The sequence below is a fragment of the Schistocerca serialis genome, chromosome 7, assembly GCF_023864345.2.
Source record: "Schistocerca serialis cubense isolate TAMUIC-IGC-003099 chromosome 7, iqSchSeri2.2, whole genome shotgun sequence".
NCBI classification, from domain to species: domain Eukaryota; kingdom Metazoa; phylum Arthropoda; class Insecta; order Orthoptera; family Acrididae; genus Schistocerca; species Schistocerca serialis.
This window is the reverse complement of record NC_064644.1, coordinates 62,848,482-62,868,683: the sequence shown is the minus strand read 5'-3', so window position 1 is coordinate 62,868,683 and position 20,202 is coordinate 62,848,482. Positions and strand designations below refer to the sequence as shown.

The window sequence follows — 20,202 nt, the reverse complement described above, 5'->3', positions numbered from 1 at the left end:
AATATTTTTTATTTTTGAGTGTTCTTCTGAACCGGAAAAAAATGTTTACGTTTTACAATGCACGGACAAAGAAACAGTCCAAAGTGCACGTAAACAAGAACATAAATAGACGAAGTATTTAACAGTGAAAAGTTGTCCCTACTGAAGGAGAAAAACTCCGTTGTTTTTGTCGTTGGTTGGTACTTGACAAAGAAGAAAAGGTAAAAGAACTGTATATATTGCCATATAAACATATTTGTATATTTACTTTTCCTGGGGCAAATAAAAAATAACTGAAATGTCTGGATGACAGTATTCCTCATCTTTCACTTCTCTGCATTGTGCGATGTTTGCTGTACAACCTTTGTGAAGAGCATCTGTTACGAATTTTTCTTGGGCATTGATAAACACCTATTTTTAGTTTCTTGCTTTGGATTACATATTCTGAGTTTTGTGTCTTGTAGATGGTACATACCAGGTGTTGTTGGCTGTAAACTTTCACCGTTTGCGACTGGACTAAGTGAAGTGATGTTGCTCGAAGTCTTACCGATTATTTGACGGTGACATTTCCTTCGACTTTGGAATGTCAGTCGTGTGTATGTAGCATCTGTGGTGGTGTGCATCTGATGTAAACAAGCCGTGACAGGAATAATGCAAGAAGCTGAGATGTAGCAGGAGTTATCTGTTCCGAACTGCTGACGATGATTGAACTTTGATTTCAGTACGTAGGCTGCTTTCCTTGACGGGTGGCAGCGGTTGTTTGTTGGCCGAGAACAGAGTACCGCAGAGGTGCAAAATCAAAATAATGGGCAGTCGATTGCAGGCAATTTTAATGAGGGATAAGTATAACACGAGGTCAGTTGTAAACCTTGTCTCTACATTATTATGCAGTGAAACACTAGAGTACAGACAAGATGCGGTTTTCCTTCAGCCAGATGCTTCTGTCAATTTAAGGATTGTTTCAGCCTTTACTGTTAACAGGCCCGGCGCGTCAACAGGAGAATGGCTGATTTCTCTCCTACCAATGGCAGTGGTATTGAGTACAATAAAAACTCACAATCCAAACTATTTGCTGATGACTTTCAGTGCCGGTCTGCTAGGCGCTGCCGTATGGAAACTTATAAGAATTTCTTTATGTGAAAATTATACTTTGAAACATTTCGATGTTTATGATGTGATACCAGGCGCTGTAATCTTTCTGCTTCTAAAGTTGCAGAAAACAAGTAAGTACATCACCCGTAGTTCGTCCATGAGGGTAGGCCCAGAAATGTTGCAGTACAAGCTACCGTATTATTATTTGCCAATAAATCTGACGGCTAAAAGATACTTACTTGGTTGATGATACTGGAAGGTGGTCAGTGTTGCTTTTAACAATTTGTAGTCTAAAACTGTAAACACTGACGACATACAACACTGGTTTTATCCTAAAATTATATTTGACAATTGCAAGCGATTGTCAGTGAGAAATTTTTCAGAGCAAAGCCTGCTGGATATTGTGTTTATGAAAGTTTCATTACAAGGTATTTCTGTTTGAAATCTTGATCAGCATGCTTCCTCAATAGGCTACTTCCATTGTGTATGCAATTTAGTAATCTTTAGCACACAGTATTGCTTATAGAGTTTTATTTCGATCGATCATTTCCAAATGGCGTATAAATTTTCTGTCTATGAAGTGTCTGTTTGCGTTTACCCACATGTAATTCAGTAATTATCAAAAAAACAGTAAGATTTTGGCTCCATTGTCTGAAATATTTGTCGTGCAATATAAAGTTGGCTTTGTGCATACTACACAAACAGTATCTCTTAATTTTTGGGGGTGGTGTCAGGTGTGTAGATATTAAGGTTGAGATGTGTTTGGCTGTTTCCACTAGGTGTCATACTTAATTAGGAAGCAATACTATTTGTAATAGCTTTGTGCTGTAGTATTCTGTAACACGGAACAACAAAATTTGTCACGATTACCAAAAATCATTTAAATAATCATTATTTCCGATATGCTTTTGTAGAAACATAAGTGCACGTCTTATTTGATCTATGACGTAATCAGTATTGCGGCAATGGTTATTCTGTCTCCAACATGGTGCCTATTACGTCCATACATACACAGGGCACAAGCGTGAAAATACGTATAGATAAGACAAGGTTCATTCCATGTCAATTCAACCAATTTGAGAAAATGTTCCAGCTGATAGTCTCAGATTTGGCTGACATACAGCACACCGATGCTACCAAATGTGGAACACTCATGTACAAAATTTTAAGGTCTCCTGCCAATTAGTTCAAGAATTATGGCTTGTGAAAGAAAGTGGCATGACTCGGAAATTGCAACCCGCATCTGGCAATCTATCTTCAGACCCAACTTCAGGTCTTAATAACTTAGGAACTATTCCGCACAGTCCAGTGAAATTTTTACAACCCTGTAACATCCACTTAGAGAACACACTATTAATCAAAACACCAACAACATATTTCTGAGGGAAAATAAAAAATTCCAAAATGTGATTTAAAAAATGTCATACGTTAAAAGGTAAAATTGTAGGTGCCCTCTGTGCCAAATATAATTCACTCAAAAAGAGTATCAATTTTTTTGTGGTAAGCTTAATGTGGGCAAAACACACACAGAACTCATCTTGCCCATATCAGTCACACCAAGTTACATGCACATGAAAATACAACAATTTGAAAAATTACCTGAAAACATGGATTTTCTAAGTGTGGTAGCACAAAAGGGACAAGTGATACCCAAGCCAAATTTCAAACACTGCATAAGTAGACCATGATATAATATGTGGCAAAATTTCAACTTGTTATTGCAAGGCATTAGTGTACAATAAAAGTTGACAGAGATGTATTTGGTTACGTTGCTGTTAACGCGATTTAGCGAGTAATAGTGATGATGCAGACAGCTTGTTTCAGATAAAGCTGAAGTAATTGTTGGGAACCATTAGGCAACAAAAAGTTAAACAATGGTAGCTTTCAGGGACAGAATTAGTCATTGTTGGGCAGGAACAACAAAGGAAACAAAGCAACAATTGCAGGTTACTAATGTTTTTAAGATTCTAGTTCAGACTGGTCAGTACTGTTATGGAAAGTCAGTATGGAGGCAGAGTTGTTCAAACAAGTTGCAGTATTGCTAGAGCACAAGCATCTGAATGTCATAAAACAACATATGGAACGAAATGTGGCATTCACTTTGTACTGTATAATCTGGATGAATTGGACCAAGATTTGTTGCTATGGAGGTCTGGGATACACCCTGTGGGCACAAGAAGTGCAGTTCCAGGAAACTTTAGTGTTTAACATCATATGAAAGTGTTTCTGGATAAGTATTCTTTCCTACAAAGAAGTTGTTTTGATCCATTTCGGATTCATAAGAAGACAGTGAAGTGTAGCCTCAGAGAAATTGATATAAAATCAGTATTGAAAGTGAATCAGTGTGTGGGACTTAACATGAAACCAGGACAAAAGTTATGTTCCAGGTGTGTTACACTGCTAAAAACAAAATGAAGAATATTCTGATAATTTACATGACTGATGAAGAATATCAACCACCTAAAACCACAGCGGATGAACAATTAAATATTTCAGTGACTGCTCTTGGTTTGTCTCCCATGAAGGCACACAAAGTTGGGAATAGACGGGCCCTGCTATGGTAGAAGAAAACTACAAGAAGCTCAAATGGAATTAAAACACAAAATAGCTGACACACTAATGGTGGAAGAGGAAGAACTATCTGCTCCAAAGGAACAGAAATCATGCCAGAAATGCTCTGATTTGGACAAAATTTTACATGATTTGACAGAAAAATGTGCCATATCCACACACCAGGAAAAAGCAGCTATTCTTGCCCTTGCACCTCCCAGCTGGTCTATTGACTACACTGCTAAGGAATTTAATGTTTCTACATATATGGTAAAGCAAGCTAGGAATATAAAAGCAACCCAAGGAGTGCTTCCACAACTTCAGCAGGCTCAGGGTAAGTAATTGAGTTCAGAAATAAAGGTGCTAGTGTCGGAGTTCTATGAAAATAATGACTACAGCCGAATAATGCCTGGAAAAAAGACTATGTAATGGTGAAAATGGGAAATGTACCTGTACAGATGCAAAAAATACTGTCACTATGCAACATATCAGAACTGTATGTAGAATTCAAGGGAAAGTATCCCAATACCAAAGTAGGTTTATCATCTTTTTTTCAATCTTCGGCCGAAATGGGTTGCGCCTGTAAGTGCAAGGGGCACACACAATGTTTGTTTATGTTAGACCCATCAAAATGCTAAGCTGATGTTTGCTGCTATAAAGGATTCTGGTCTGGATTACAAAGGTGCAATGAAGCTGCTAGTGTGTGACATCAGTTCCTACCAGTACATGATACACAGGTGTGAAAAGTGTCCTGGTAAGGCAAATCTTGCAGAATACATGAATAACAAACTGTATGGTGAACTCCTTGCGGATGACAATGAACTTGTTTCTTATAAACAATGGACACACATGGATCGCACAAGTCTTGAAACAAAGCAAAGTACAGTGGAAGATTTTGTTGAAATGTGTTGTCAAAAAATGGATAAACTGACCACACACAGCTTCACAGCAACAGCACAGTCGGCTTATCTCCAGTTTTGTAAGGATAATTTGAAACAAGATGAAATTATAGTAATACTAGACTTTTCTGAAAATTATGCATTTAGGCCTATAGTTCAAGATGCCATCCAAGGATATCATTGGGACAACAGTCTAGCAACTCTCCAGCCATTTGCGATTTACTATAGAGGTGAATCAGGTAATGTGTCTGTCATGAACCTGTGCGTTTTTAGTGACTGTTTAATTCATGACACCATTGCAGTTCATGCCCACATTCGCACTGTCTTGGCAAAACAAGCTGCCTCATACATTTTGTGAAATACTTCAGTGATGGGGCAGCTAGTCAGTACAAAAACTGTAAAAATCTCAAATTTATGCATGCATTACCATGCTTTTCAGATTCATACAGAATGGAATTTTTTCGCAACAGTCACGGTAAAAATGTATGTGATGGTATTGGTGCTACCATTAAGTGCGTGGCAACACGAGCTAGTCTGCAGCACCCTACAGAATGTCACATTCTAACACCTCTTCAGTTATTTACCTGGGTACAGAAAAATATCTCTGGCATACAGTCATTCTGTGTTTCAAAAGATGAGGTGAAATCAGTCGAAGAATTGCTAAACAGCAGACTAGAACAAGTTAAACTGTTGCAGGCACAAGGAGCCATCATCACTTCTCTCCAGCGGACTCAGACAATGTGCAGATGAGCAGACTAACTATAGGTTCAAAATGATTAATGGAAAATCTCATATAAAGATGTGAAACAAAGACCAACAAAGAGATAGAGGGGCTGGCCAGTACTTACCTCAGCTCAGTACAGCCGATAGATACGCAAAAAAACAGAACCGAAAATTTACGTTCCTAGCTTTAGGAACAAATGTTCCTTCATCAGGGAGGAGAGAGGGGAAAGAAGGGGAAGAAGGGAAAGTGGATTCAGTTACTCAAAACCCAGGTTATGAAGCAACAGGGAAAGGAAAACAGGGAGGGTAGCAAGGATGGAGGCATGGTTGTCAGAGGGAAGTCAAAGATATCTTTGGCTTCCCTCTGACAACCATGCCTCCATCCTTGCTACCCTCCCTGTTTTCCTTTCCCTGTTGCTTCATAACCTGGGTTTTGAGTAACTGAATCCACTTTCCCTTCTTCCCCTTCTTTCCCCTCTCTCCTCCCTGATGAAGGAACATTGCTACCCTCCCTGTTTTCCTTTCCCTGTTGCTTCATAACCTGGGTTGTGAGTAACTGAATCCACTTTCCCTTCTTCCCTTTCTTTCCCCTCTCTCCTCCCTGATGAAGGAACATTTGTTCCGAAAGCTAGGAACGTAAATTTTCGGTTCTGTTTTTTGTGTATCTATGAGCTGTACTGAGCTGAGGTAAGTACTGGCCAGCCCCTCTCTCTTTGTTAGTATTTGTTTAACTATAGGTTCATGCACAGCATGTCTTCACAGTGTGTCTGACTCAGGATTCAGAAGCAAAAGCAACAACATACAACCAGGTTGCTACGTTATTGTTGTTCATGATGACCTTTATAGGTCAACCATAACTATTGATACCCAAAAAAATAAAAAATATATATATTACTGGCCACCAACAAATTCTGGCACTACAGACTAGGTCGGCCAAAACACGCACACACACACACACACACACACACACACACACACACACACACACACACACACACACACGTGCGCCGATATCGCCATACGTACAAGAGAACTCTTGGTCAACGTCATGTTCTCATGACAAATACTACACTTCACAATCCCAGCAATCAGTCCAAATAACTGGAGGAAGTTAATAGCAGACAAGTCCTCCCCCATTTCTGATTGCAATATGTTGTTGTTGTTGTTGTTGTGGTCTTCAGTCCTGAGACTGGTTTGATGCAGCTCTCCATGCTACTCTATCCTGTGCAAGCTTCTTCATCTCCCAGTACTTACTGCAACCTACATCCTTCTGAATCTGCTTAGTGTATTTATCTCGTGGTCTCCCTCTACGATTTTTATCCTCCACGCTGCCCTCCAATGCTAAATTTGTGATCCCCTGATGCCTCAGAACATGTCATACCAACCGATCCCTTCTTCTTGTCAAGTTGTGCCACAAACTCTTCTTCTCCCCAATTCTATTCAATACCTCCTCATTAGTTATGTGATCTACCCATCTAATCTTCAACATTCTTCTGTAGCACCACATTTTGAAAGCTTCTATTCTCTTCTTGTCCAAACTATTTATCGTCCATGTTTCACTTCCATACATGGCTACACTCCATAAAAATACTTTCAGAAACGACTTCCTGACACTTAAATCTATTCTTGATGTTATCAAATTTCTCTTGTTCAGAAACACTTTCCTTGCCATTGCCAGTCTGCATTTTATATCCTCTCTACTTCGACCATCATCAGTTATTTTGCTCCCCAAATAGCATAATTCATTTACTACTTTAAGCCTCTCATTTCCTAATCTAATTCCCTCAGCATCGCCCGACTTAATTCGACTACATTCCATTATCCTTGTTTTGCTTTTGTTGATGTTCATCTTATCTCCTCCTTTCAAGACACTGTCCATTCCGTTCATCTGCTCTTCCAAGTCCTTTGCTGTCTCTGACAGAATTACAATGTCATTGGCGAACCTCAAAGTGTTTATTTCTTCTCCATGGATTTTAATACCTACTCCGAATTTTTCTTTTGTTTTCTTTACTGCTTGCTCAATATACAGATTGAATAACATCGGGGAGAGGCTACAACCCTGTCTCACTCCCTTCCCAACCACTACTTCCCTTTCATGCCCCTTGACTCTTATAATTGCCATCTGGTTTCTGTACAAATTGTAAATAGCCTTTTGCTCCCTGTATTTTACCCCTGCCACCTTCAGAATTTGAAAGAGAGTATTCCAGTCAGCATTGTCAAAAGCTTTTTCTAAGTCTACAAATGCTAGAAATGTAGGTTTGCCTTTCCTTAATCTATTTTTTAAGATAAGTCGTAGGGTCAGTATTGCCTCACGTGTTCCAGTATTTCTACGTTATCCAAACCAATCTTCCCCAAGGTCGGCTTCTACCAGTTTTTCCATTCGATCGTAAAGAATTCACGTTAGTATTTTGCAGCCATGACTTATTAAACTGATAGTTTGGTAATTTCCACATCTGTCAACAACTGCTTTCTTTGGAATTGGAATTATTATTCTTGAAGTCTGAGGGTATTTCGCCTGTCTCATACATCTTGCTCACCAGATGGTAACGTTTTGTCAGGGCTGGCTCTCCCAGGGCTGTCAGTAGTTCTAATGGAATGCTGTCTACTCCCGGCGTCTTGTTTGGACTTACGTCTTTCAGTGCTCTGTTAAACTCTTCACGCAGTGTCATATCTCCCATTTCATCTTCATCTACATCCTCTTCCATTTACATAATTTTGTCCTCAGGTGTGGCCCTTGTATAGACCCTCTATATACTCCTTCCACCTTTCTGCTTTCCCTTCTTTGCTTAGAAGTGGGTTTCCATCTGAGCTCTTGATATTCATACAAGTGGTACTCTTTTCTCCAAAGGTCTCTTTAATTCTCCTGTAGGGAGTATCTAGCTTACCCCTAGTGAGATAAGCCTCTACATCCTTACATTTGTCCTCTAGCTATCCCTGCTTAGCCATTTTGCACTTCCTGTAGATCTCATTTTTGAGACGTTTGTATTCCTTTTTGCCTGCTTCACTTACTGCATTTTTATATTTTCTCCTTTCATCAATTAAATTCAATATTTCTTCTGTTACCCAAGGATTTCGACTAGCCCTCGTCTTTTTACCTACTTGATCCTCTGCTGCCTTCACTACTTCATCCCTCAGAGCTACCCATTATTATTATTATTGTTTCCTTCTTGTCTCAGACGTTATGTCTGGTTAAAAATGGAAGGTGACGCGGACGTTGATCAAGCGTGACTTCCTTTTAACTGTACGGTATATGTTACATTGCATTTAGGAACTTTCGGGTAATTGAACAAGTGTCAATAATTACAGATTTCTGTAGTTGTATATATAAGTTTGGATGTAGCTGTATTGCATTGATGTACTGGTGGATATTGTGTGGTATGACTCCTGTAGTTGATAGTATAATTGGTATAATGTCAACTTTATCCTGATGCCACATGTCCTTGACTTCCTCAGCCAGTTGGATGTATTTTTCAATTTTTTCTCCTGTTTTCTTTTGTATATTTGTTGTATTTGGTATGGATATTTCGATTAGTTATGTTAATTTCTTCTTTTTATTGGTATGATGTCAGGTTTGTTATGTGGTGTTGTTTTATCTGTTATAATGGTTCTGTTCCAGTATAATTTGTATTCATCGTTCTCCAGTACATTTTGTGATGCATACTTGTATGTGGGAACATGTTGTTTTATAAGTTTATGTTGTAAGGCAAGCTGTTGATGTATTATTTTTGCTATATTGTCATGTCTTCTGGGGTATTCTGTATTTGCTAGTATTGTACATCCGCTTCTGATGTGATCTACTGTTTCTATTTGTTGTTTGCAAAGTCTGCATTTATCTGTTGTGGTATTGGGATCTTTAATAATATGCTTGCTGTAATATCTAGTGTTTATTGTTTGATCCTGTATTGCAATCATGAATCCTTCCGTCTCACTGTACATATTGCCTTTTCTTAGCCATGTGTTGTATGCGTCTTGATCGATGTGTGGCTGTGTTAGATGATACAGGTGCTTGCCATGTAGTGTTTTCTTTTTCCAATTTACTTTCTTCGTATCTGTTGATGTTATGTGATCTAAAGGGTTGTAGAAGTGGTTATGAAATTGCAGTGGTGTAGCCGATGTATTTATATGAGTGATTGCTTTGTGTATTTTGCTAGTTTCTGCTCGTTCTATAAAGAATTTTCTTAAATTGTCTACCTGCCCATAATGTAGGTTTTTTATGTCGATAAATCCCCTTCTTCCTTCCTTCCTTTCTGCTTAATGTGAATCTTTCAGTTGATGAATGTATGTGATGTATTCTATATTTGTGGCATTGTGATCGTGTAAGTGTATTGAGTGCTTCTGGGTCTATGTTACTCCATTTCACTACTCCAAATGAGTAGATCAATATTGGTATAGCATAAGTATTAATAGCTTTTGTCTTGTTTCTTGCTGTCAATTTTGTTTTCAGTATTTTTGTTAGTCTTTGTCTATATTTTTCTTTTAGTTCTTCTTTAATATTTGTATTATCTATTATCTATTGCTATTTTTTGTCTGTATCCTAGATATTTATAGGCATCTGTTTTTTCCATCGCTTCTATGCAGTCGCTGTGGTTATCCAATATGTAATCTTCTTGTTTAGTGTGTTTTCCCTTGACTATGCTATTTTTCTTACATTTGTCTGTTCCAAAAGCCATATTTATATCATGGCTGAATACTTCTGTTATCTTTAGTAATTGGTTGAGTTGTTGATTTGTTGCTGCCAGTAGTTTTAGATCATCCATGTATAGCAGATGTGTGATTTTGTGTGGGTATGTTCCAGTAATATTGTATCCATAATTTGTATTATTTAGCATGTTGGATAGTGGGTTCAGAGCAAGGCAGAACCAGAAAGGACTTAATGAGTCTCCTTGGTATATTCCACGCTTAATATGTACTGGCTGTGATGTGGTATTATTTGAATTTGTTTGGATATTAAGTGTGGTTTTCCAATTTTTTACTAATATGTTTAGGAACTGTATAAATTTAGGATCTACTTTGTATATTTCCGATATTTGTAGTAACCATGAGTGGGGTACACTATCAAAAGCTTTTTGGTAATCAATGTATGCATAGTGTTTAGTTTTAGCTTGATATGTCACCTCTGCATCTATTATCAGTTGCTCTTTACATCCTCGTGCTCCTTTGCAACAGCCTTTTTGTTCTTCATTTATAATTTTGTTTTGTGTTGTATGTGTCATTAATTTCTGTGTAATGACTGATGTTAATATTGTGTATATTGTTGGTAGGCATGTTATGGGGCGATATTTAGCTGTGTTTGCTGTGTCTTCTTGATCTTTAGGTTTCAGATAAGTTATTCCATGTGTAAGTGTATCAGGGAATGTGTATGGGTCTGCAATGTAACTGTTAAATAATTTATATTTAAAAACAAAGATGATGTGACTTACCATATGAAAGCGCTGGCAGGTCGATAGAAACACAAACAGACACATACATACACACAAAATTCTAGCTTTCACAACCAATGGTTGCTTCGTCAGGAAAGAGGGAAGGAGAGGGAAAGACGAAAGGATGTGGGTTTTAAGGGGGACGGTAAGGAGTCATTCCAATCTCAGGAGTGGAAAGACTTTCTTTAGGGGGAAAAAAAGGTCAGGTATACACTCGTGCACGCGCACGTACACACACACACACACACATATTTATCCATCCGCACATACACAGACACAAGCAGACATTTGTTAAATAATTTAGTTAGATGTGAATGTGTTATTATTATTATTAATGTGTTATTATTATTACTATTATTATTATTATTATTATTATTCTGTATTTCCCCCCCCCCCCCCCCCCATTCTTGTCATTTGTTCCCTTATGCTCTCCCTGAAACTCTCCACAACCTCTTGTTTAGTCAGTTTACCCAGTCCCATCTCCTTAAATTCCCACCTTTTTGCAGTTTCTTCAGTTTAAATCTACAGTTCATAACCAATAGTTTGTGGTCAGAGTCCACATCTGCCCCTGGAAATGTCTTACAATTTAAAACCTGGTTCCTATATCTCTGTCTTACCATTATATAATCTATCTGATACCTTCTAGTATCTCCAGGATTCTTCCATGTATGCTACCTCGGTTCTTGAACCAAGTGTTAGCTATGATTAAGTTATGCTCTGTGCAAAATTCTACCAGACGGCTTCCTCTTTCATTTCTCTCTCCCAATCCATATTCACCTACTACGTTTCCTTCTCTACCTTTTCCTACTCTCGAATTCCAGTCACCCATGACTATTAAATTTTCGTCTCCCTTCACTACCTGAATAATTTCTTTTATCTCATCATACATTTCATCAATTTCTTGATCATCTGCAGAGCTAGTTTGCATATAAACTTGTACTACTGTAGTAGGCATGGGCTTCGTGTCTATCTTGGCCACAATATTGCGTTCACTATGCTATTGGTAGTAGCTTATTCATTATTAAACCTACTCCTGCATTGCCCCTATTTGATTCTGTATTTATAACCCTGTATTCACCGGACCAAAAGTCTTGTCCCTCCTGCTACTGAAATTCACTAATTCCCACTATATCTAACTTTAACATATCCATTCCCTGTTTAAATTTTATAACCTACCTGCCCGATTAATGGATCTGACATTCCACGCTTTGATCCATAGGACACAGTTTTCTTTCTCCTGATAATGACGTCCTCTTTTGTAGTCCCCGACCCGAGATCCGAATGGGGGACTATTTTACCTCCAGAATATTTTACACAAGAGGACGCCATCATCATTTAACCAAACTGTAAAGCTGCCCTCAGGAAAAATTACGGCTGTAGTTTCCCCTTGCTTTCAGCCCTGCAACATAGCCCTGTTACATTTCATCGTCATATCCATACCTGACAATGGAAGCCACAGAATAAATGAAATGTCTTACCGCACCTTGAACAGCAAACCAATAACACTCAACAAAAACACCAAACACACAAAGAAAAAAATTGATAACCATTGAAAAAAATTCCAAACCTTAGATCCGAACTACAAACACAGTCAGTGACTTCACACATCCCACACCAAGGCTCAAATGAACCCAGTACTGCACACTACATTCAGCACATACTCACACACCACCAGAAGGCGCCATCAGACACAAGACGAAATCTACAAACACAACCAATTCATAAACTCCACGCCGTAATGATGTCACACACCATAACACCCTTACGTCGTGGGTGAGAGCAGATGGGTGGAATCGGACGTTTCCATTGATCCTGAATTGAATATGTGGTGTAAACTTCATGTTTTCAGGTGCATTCTCTATTAAGCTTCTTGGTAGTTATGATGTCTCTATTGTACAGTTATTACCAGGATGCCAAAATACTCCACATTCCTCTTACTGTTTTTTCATTCTTGGCCTGATGTGTTGACATGCATATTTTAGCACAGTTATTACAACATTATAATACATGTTCTTTGTTTTAGGCGTACCACTATGCTTTATTGGTTCAGTGTTGGGTTCATATGCCTATACATTAGGCATTCCCACTATTTTAACACACTGCCCAAAATATTTCACATATGGAGAAGCAGGGGTTATTGTGCAGTCTTTCTTGACATTTTTATTTTCTGCTGCAATCAACATACCTCGCTTCTGGAATATGACTTCACTTGAAGACATTGATAGAGCTACAGTGATATTACAGGTAATTAAAACAATGAACAGGTGCAGTTGCATTTTAAGGTAATTATATAACAAGAGATTTATGTGTAATAACTCACTACAAAAATTCCTTCAGATAATGGAATTAAAAAAATTAAGGTTTGTTCCAATCCTTCTGGTGTACTGCTACTTCATGACACAAAATCCCAAAGTAATGGATGTTTCAAACATTTTGCAACAACCCTCCTCAGGGCAGCTCTCATCATTTACATCAACTGGTGGACTTCGTCACTGAAGGCCAATTCACACTGGCTGTCATGGCACCGTCACGTCACGGTGTATTCACACTGTCCATCATGTCATGACATGTCAAATCAATTCAAGTCACTTGATCTGAACTTGCTCAGCTGTCCTCAACTTTTTTCTCAGGAATTGTGACTTTTGCAAGATGATTGTCAAATGTTTTTAAGCACAAGGTGTATATACACAATGCGGTAGCTTATATAATGGAAATGACATTTATTGGACTCAGATTGTTTGCAGCTTGCAGGGGTAGCTTGTATATTGGAGAAGGAAGGCAGATGTGTAAAACAGTACAAAAAATAGTCTCAAAAATGTCATTACATGAAACAGAAAGGGAATTTCACACAATACAAGAAGGTAAAGCACGAGAAACGTGCGCTGCAAATTTTAGAAAGTTGAAACAACAGTTTTTTCTCATTTGTTTTGTCAAATTACACCCAGAATTACTGAAAGGAACATCTGCCATCACATCCGTGAAAAACTGGTTTGTTTAAGATTAATTTTAGTTGCCAGTGTACAAATTTTTGCACAGTAGTCATATTTTCATTACCTTTCCCTTAAAGATTTCTAGGATTTCTTTACATTGTGTATTTGGCTTTAATAGTTAGTGCTCTATTTGTACTTGCATTACCCACTGAAACCACATTGTTAAATATTGACCACCGATGCCTGAAGAACTTTCACTCACATTCCCGAGAGCTACTACAATGAACAAGCCTGCCAAAAACATATTTAAACAAACAACTCTAATACATTACTTGATGTATACTTCACTGAAGAAGCTTTTGTCCACTGTTGCAGTGTCTGAAGGTTTCAGTTCATTTCTTTATGAAACACTAAAAATGCCTGACACCACACAAAAATAAATTACATGTGCTAATCAGTCTGATTCTACCCAAAGTACTTTCTCACTTAAAGTTGCAGCCATATTGCAAACCATTTCATTGTAAAATATTAAAATGGTTCTGGTATGTATACAAATTCACTTTGTAAACATAGTAAAGGGCAAGTAATTCAGTACATTCATGTCATACAATTCAGACTGCAAACCCGTTGCTTCAATTAATCTTTCATCATTTATTATAAGCTTTAACAAAAGAAATAATGAAACAAAACAACATATAACAAATAGCAAACAGATAAGTGATATAAACCTTGAAAACTATGACAAAACAAAATATGAAGATCACCATACGGCTGTTTATTGGGAGGAAATAAGCTTGGGGGTCATGTAATCAATAATGGTTGGATGATGCCAACCATCAAAACTTTCTTCCAGAGAAACCTTGATGATGCCATATCATGATGGAAAGCCAGTATGTGTGTCACCATTTGAAATGCATTTGAGAAAGTTTTGACATGATGTAGCAGACATGACATGATGGCCAGTGTGAATTGGTCTTAAGTGGAAGCATATAACCCAAGTTTGTCCCTTTGTGCTTTGGTAGTAATCTCTGGTGAAAACATGAGTTCTATACCAATTTTCCCTTTGTTAGCACGTTTTATTTATCCGCCTATTGGCAAAATGCTGTGTTTCACATTTGCGAGCCTGTGATAAGTATTTGCAATTGTTCCACATCTTGGTCTGCAGTCATAAACCTTGAAATTTTGTTACACTTGAACTTCTTGACTGTTTTGGAGGTCCAACATCAAATTTGACTCATTACTTAATGGAATTATGCGCAGATGTGTGGGACTCTTACCAAACAGAAATAACAGGAGATACTCGACTTGTAGAAAGGATGGCAGTGTGAATTATCACAGGTTTAATAGATCTTGTAACAAAACGGGAGCCTCCCTAATATTACTTCTACAAGAAATGGCTGTGTTCCTTAAAAAAAATTAATAATAAAATGATTGATGATTCAAATTGAAGTGGAATTTGGCACAGAAAACGAATATGGGAACTCTATATGTAGCACTGGGATAAAGACAAAAAGCTTTCAGTATTCCCAGAATTCAGATTATTACTTACTTGGACTGAAATAATTACTGATATTCATCACAAAGGGAAGTAAGGTCACACAGTGACTGGAATACTGTATAGTATAATGAGTTCTAAGATGCAAACAAATGCCAGCAAGTATGATTCTCTGATTTAAAATTTTCATGTGGTCCATATGATTTACCAATGAAAGTCCACCTATTCTACCCTGGTAAGTCACACACTTGTGTGGATGGTTTTTACCTCTGAAGAGTTGTCCAGAATGCACCTTGTGTATGGTTTCGCTGAATGCATTGGGAGAGACTGCACAGAGAAGCTATGCTGAGCTGTTTATGCAGAAACAGTAACCAAAGAAGTGTGTCTTAATTTTGTCCACCATTGTCAGAGTTGCTGCTGTGACTGTTATTCTGTAAAAAAAGAAAACAAACTGTCTACAGTCAGAAATCGTCATTTCTATTCCAATACATGATGCATTGTGAGGATTGGGAGTCATATTCAAGTGCTTCATCAGTCTGCATCATTGTTTGAAAACAATTATTACTGGCCCTGTTAAGACTACATAGGTATACTACAGGGCAGCACATCGTGACTACAATTTTTGTAAAATAAAGCTGCAATGTGCCACATTGTGATACACCCATGTACACTTAACAGGGCCAGTAATAATCTGTTTTTTTTTTAAATGTATAGCTGATCAAGCACCTGAGGATGAACCCCTTGGGCTCAAAGTGCATTGTATGTTGAAATAAAAATCATTATTTGTGACAGAAGTATTTTTTTCTGTTTAAGAAAGTATCTGTTTTTTCTTCTGAGGGTTGTTGCATTACTCTGTTTTGATGACTGCATATTATACTGTTGCAAAGATTTTTGCCCAGAAACATGGGTAACTGAAGGAACAAACTGAATGAATTGTAATTATAGTATCACTCAGTAACAGGCCACAAGAGACCACATGTCCCTTACATCAGAATACAGTACTCAGAAACCTTGAACAACCTGTAATATTTTGTCAGAGTTATGGTTCAGTGTATCACACCGAATGTTGTCTAAGCAACTAATTTGAGTGTTGGTCCAACTTTTTCTTAAAATCATTGACCATTCTGTATTGCAGTTCACATTTTGCCTTTGTCTCACTTGCACCAGACAGTTATTCTTCCTCCATATTCTTTGATTTTAATCCATTCATGTGCTGGGTTGTTATTGATATTGTTGTTGTTACTACTACTTATTATTTATCAATTTTAATCCTTTTTTACATAGATTTGTGTCACATTGTACCCCATAAAGACAAACCACAGTAGTTGTTGAAAGCTGATCTTACTTGTGTAATACATAATTGTTAACTGTAAATGCTAATCTGAGATGAAGAGGTTGGCACAGGTGAGGCAGTTGTGGCATAGTTGGAAGACTGCTGACAAAAAAACATTGTTAATTCTTTTAAGTGACAAAAGGTGTGTACTCACCCAGTAATAAAATACATGCATTCTCTTAGGAATAACAATGAATAAATCTGCTTAATTTACTGTATATTTTTATGTCTGTTATGAGGCCAGGGAATCATGAGCAAAACAAATTATGCATAGCAATTCCAGTTGTTTATCGGTGTGTGTGTGTGTGTGTGTGTGTGTGTGTGTGTGTGTGTGTGAGAGAGAGAGAGAGAGAGAGAGAGAGAGAGAAGCAGTTACAATGTTGGTTGCTTCTTTGTGTCCCTTTTAAAATGAGTTAATATATTATGAAGGTCAGTGTCACCTAGCTTGCAGAGAAATTGTGTGTTGATATACTAAGTCCTTTTGCAAATGAAATTTACAGGTTGGCCTGGTGGGTGTGACAGTTATTTGTCTAGGACTGTGGCTGGTTCCAGCTTTGAGAGCAACAGTTGGCTTCTACAGCATTTGTGCAAGTGTACTCATTGGACTTGTGATCTTCCCATTGCACATTATCATGGGAGCCAGTCCAGTTATGTGGATTATCCAGTTGCTGTTTGCAGATGTGCAAACGGTAAATTATATGAAGGATTTTTTTACAAACATCTGTTAGATCATGCTATTGTAATCTCCTAATATTATTGTTTTCAAATTTGTCATTTATTATTGTTAGGGAACTGAAAATATAGCATTTATTTTTAGCAAAATTAGCATTTTTTCCCATAATTGATGTAGTTTAAAATTGTTTGACATACAAATTTGTTTGCCATGCTGTGTGTCTAGGTTGTAGTTGATCACAAAAGAAGATAAAAAGAAAAAAAAAGCCATTGTTGAATTGAAATAACAGTAATAAGGAGACAAACTAGTTTTTATTCTCAGTAAGAAGAGTTTTTGAGTGGAATGTTTGCCTCTACAGAAATTTCAATTATTTCTCTGGAATAGTCTTTGCTTACTTTCTTCTTTTGGCTTTATTTAAACTTTCATCAAATGATTGCTGCTGTTGAGAAACAGCTGCATTTCTCACTGGTGAGCAGCGTGCTTTCCTGATTTAAGGTGTATGTTGACCTTTTGTTTCTTTTCCTGCCCAGTTCAATAATTACAAATTCTGCAGAACACTATTGAATCTGTGGCATTTAATCCATGGTTAGCATACAGTAGAGCCACACAGCAATCAGTCACAATCCTATTAGTTTTTATTAGTGTTGCAAATCTATGTTTTGACTATAAGTGCCAGTCTTTGTTGCCTTTTCATTGCAATTCAATAGACTCGTGGAGTTCATGTCATGTTCCTATAGGTGTACAGGCCTTCTGCCTGTGCGCCTTTAAGAACATATGGTGACATGAACTGCCACAAGTCTATTGAATCGTAACAATAATACATTGAAGATGGCTATTAATATCTAAAATCTAGATTTGCTAGAGTGATAAAAACTAATGGAATTTCGACTGACAACTGTGTACCTCTCCTTTCTTATAGTCTACAGTCAGTGTACTTGGTAGTTCCTGGTGGAATCAAATTTGGCTATACTGTAGAGCCCTTTTCAATGCTCCATATAGGACTGACAAGATAGGGGATGTAGGGGAAAAAATAACTCTTTTTCATTCTTTTGAGGAAGACTGTTGATGCAGTTCCTGCAGTGCAGACATTACAATGTAGTGTGAGAGTAAACAGATGATTTCAGATGTTCAGTTGGCGAGGAGTGCTATGCAGGTGAGAGACGAGCCCTGCTTCCTTCTCACAGTTCAATAGCCTTCAATGATTGTGTTTCTGTGACAGGAGAATTGATACATGGATCGCCAATACCTTGTGGTGTCATGAGTCGTACTCTGATCCCTTGATGAACCAGAAATAGTCTCGTCTCTCATTTCAAAATAAGAACAGAAAATAACATGCTGTGCAAAACAAGAATAAAGTGGCGTGCACAAAGCATTTGGCAACAGCTAGCACGAAATTGAATTTTGTGGTTGGCAACTTCGTAAATGAAGCGGTTCAGTGCAACCTCTGTTGGTATCTTATGTACCCCACACCAGAAGCTGCCATGTTACAGTGACTGCAGTTTTGCATAATACCAACTTTAGTTAGTAGACAAAACAGGCCCGTCTCTTTGGCTGAGTCCTAAGTTGCCATATGCAGCATGTATGTTAGAGATCATTCAACCATGCATTTTTTGATGTGGGATTGGAGTGCAGCTTATAAGTGTACTGTTATATCCTTGTGTCAACACTCAAGTGTGAAATGTATTCTGCAAACATACATTCTCTTTCCAAATTTTGGTTCACTAGATGTTACGCAATACCGGTAACTAATAATTGCTTACTTTCATCATCTATCTTTATATGCAAAAAATAACACTTTTTAAAACTATCTCTGATAAAATAGTTCATCTGGGGGGGAAATCTCTGTGAAATAGCATTTATTACATAAATTCACATTTTTCCGCCATTTTGAGGCAGAATTCACACATATTGTAAATGCAGTTTTTTAAGGTCTCTTATTATTAAAACAAACACAGGTCAGTGAGGTGAAAAATGGAATTTCACATGAAGGTTTTTGGTATATGGTTGTCATTGTAAGATTCTCATGCATGCCCAGCACAGCAGTCGAATAGCTTCATTCACCTTCAGGTAATCAATTACCTTCAGATAAGACTATTAGTAGTTGCTTTGGATGAGCCATTGTTGATACTAGTCATGAATGTTGACCAAAATCAATTTTTCCAGATTAACATCAACATTGTGTGGAATGAAGAGGATTGGAATGTGAATTACAGGAGGTAGAGACATACTTAGGAGTATTGAATATTGCAGCACATCTGGTTTTGTGAGGAGATATAGGTGTGTAAAATATCGTATCCCAGAGGGTTGTGGACAATTCAACCACGCTCAAAAGTGGACTTGCATTATTTTATGTTAGGAAATGCTCAAAAAATTCAACCAAGGAAATCCAAAATCAACATTATAACAGGAGGCAATATTTATACATGCTCCAAACTAAGCAGCAATTGGCTATTTGGGTGTTCAAAGATCACCCGAAACCAACAGAAGTATCTGAGACAAATCCATTGTGTACTTCTACCTGTACACTTTACCATTGTGAGCAGCCAGAGAAATGGAAAAAAAAACTGAGGAAGGCTTCTCTTGACTTACGTTGGGAGTACCATTCAGAGAGAAATGGCTAGGATGAAGTTAGTGGGACTGAGTGAAGTGCAGTGGCAGGAAAAACAAATAGGGGTAATGCACAAGCATTTTGAAAAGTAATTGAGGTTCATGGAGAAGAAATGTAGAAAATTTGTGGTTTGCCGGATGTTATTGTAATTAAGTCACAGATGGGCAAAGGACTTGCAAGAGTTAGTTGAAAGGAATAAATAGTGACTCAAAAATAATTTATGAGTTGAACATGAGCTTAAGTGAAACAAGGGTAACGGAGTGTAGCCTGGTGTTGCTGAGGAATTCATTTCAGTTGATGTGAACTTTTTCAAGCAGTCTTCTGGCTGATTTGATGTGGCCTGTCATGAATTCCTCCCCTGTGCCAAGTTCTTCATTTCGTAGTAGCACTTCAAACCTGCGTCCTCAATTGTTTGCTTGTATGTTTTCCAATCCCTGTCTATCTTTACAGATTTTACCCTGTACAGCTCCCTCTAGTCCATGGAAGTGATTCCCTGATGT

General features: G+C 37.7%; 1 protein-coding gene across 2 annotated transcripts in view; it reads left to right on the top strand.

Annotated features, from left to right (window-relative positions):
- Positions 1 to 355: 355 nt before the first annotated feature.
- Positions 356 to 20,202, top strand: part of LOC126412268 (dolichol kinase) — a 60,628-nt gene continuing 40,781 nt past the window's right edge. Inside the window, exons 1-4 of one of the 2 annotated variants that reach the window (XM_050081774.1) lie at positions 356 to 834; positions 945 to 1,202; positions 12,687 to 12,907; positions 16,922 to 17,110. In XM_050081774.1, coding sequence (XP_049937731.1) covers positions 1,004 to 1,202; positions 12,687 to 12,907; positions 16,922 to 17,110 — 609 coding nt within the window. In that variant the 5' untranslated portion in view covers positions 356 to 834; positions 945 to 1,003. The remainder of the gene's footprint in view (positions 835 to 944; positions 1,203 to 12,686; positions 12,908 to 16,921; positions 17,111 to 20,202) is intronic. The other variant, XM_050081773.1, reaches the window with a different exon arrangement.